The following is a 445-nucleotide window of genomic DNA, read 5'->3' as shown; positions in this document are numbered from 1 at the left end:
AAACACAATCTTAAAAATCTTATAAAAGAGTACCATCCTAAAAAATAAAAATTGGATCTAACCCTCTATCTAATTAAATGATCATAATGCCGTCAACAACGGATGGTACGAGAGTGCTTTCCATATGCTTGGAGTGCTTGCACGATTAATTGAGAGTAAAAGGATCTTTCTTCGTGATGATAACTTGGAAGAAGAGGAGAGTATGTAACAGAACCCATGAAATGGAATTGATTTAATTCTTGGGCCAAACAAACCACCCATGTACTGGTCTGCATGGATTTGACCATGGTTTGAATTTCACTCGACCACCGATTCCCATCCCTTCCGGACGGTTCGTTTCTTCCTCCTCCCTCCACTTCGCCACTTCCCACCAACAAACCACGTCGCCGCCGCCTGCCGCCCATGGGGACCACATCGCCGGCGTCCTCCCCCCTCCGTGGGAGGA

At 46.1% G+C, this 445-nt stretch overlaps 1 protein-coding gene across 1 annotated transcript in view; it reads left to right on the top strand.

Moving 5' to 3' along the window:
- The first annotated feature begins 259 nt into the window (after nt 1-259).
- LOC101769261 overlaps nt 260-445 on the top strand; it is a 3,483-nt gene continuing 3,297 nt past the window's right edge. Inside the window, exon 1 of the mRNA XM_022827721.1 lies at nt 260-267. Coding sequence (XP_022683456.1) covers nt 260-267 — 8 coding nt within the window. The remainder of the gene's footprint in view (nt 268-445) is intronic.

The sequence above is a fragment of the Setaria italica genome, chromosome VI, assembly GCF_000263155.2.
Source record: "Setaria italica strain Yugu1 chromosome VI, Setaria_italica_v2.0, whole genome shotgun sequence".
NCBI lineage: Eukaryota > Viridiplantae > Streptophyta > Magnoliopsida > Poales > Poaceae > Setaria > Setaria italica.
The sequence above is the reverse complement of the archived record's forward strand: the minus strand, read 5'-3'. Positions and strand labels throughout refer to the sequence as shown.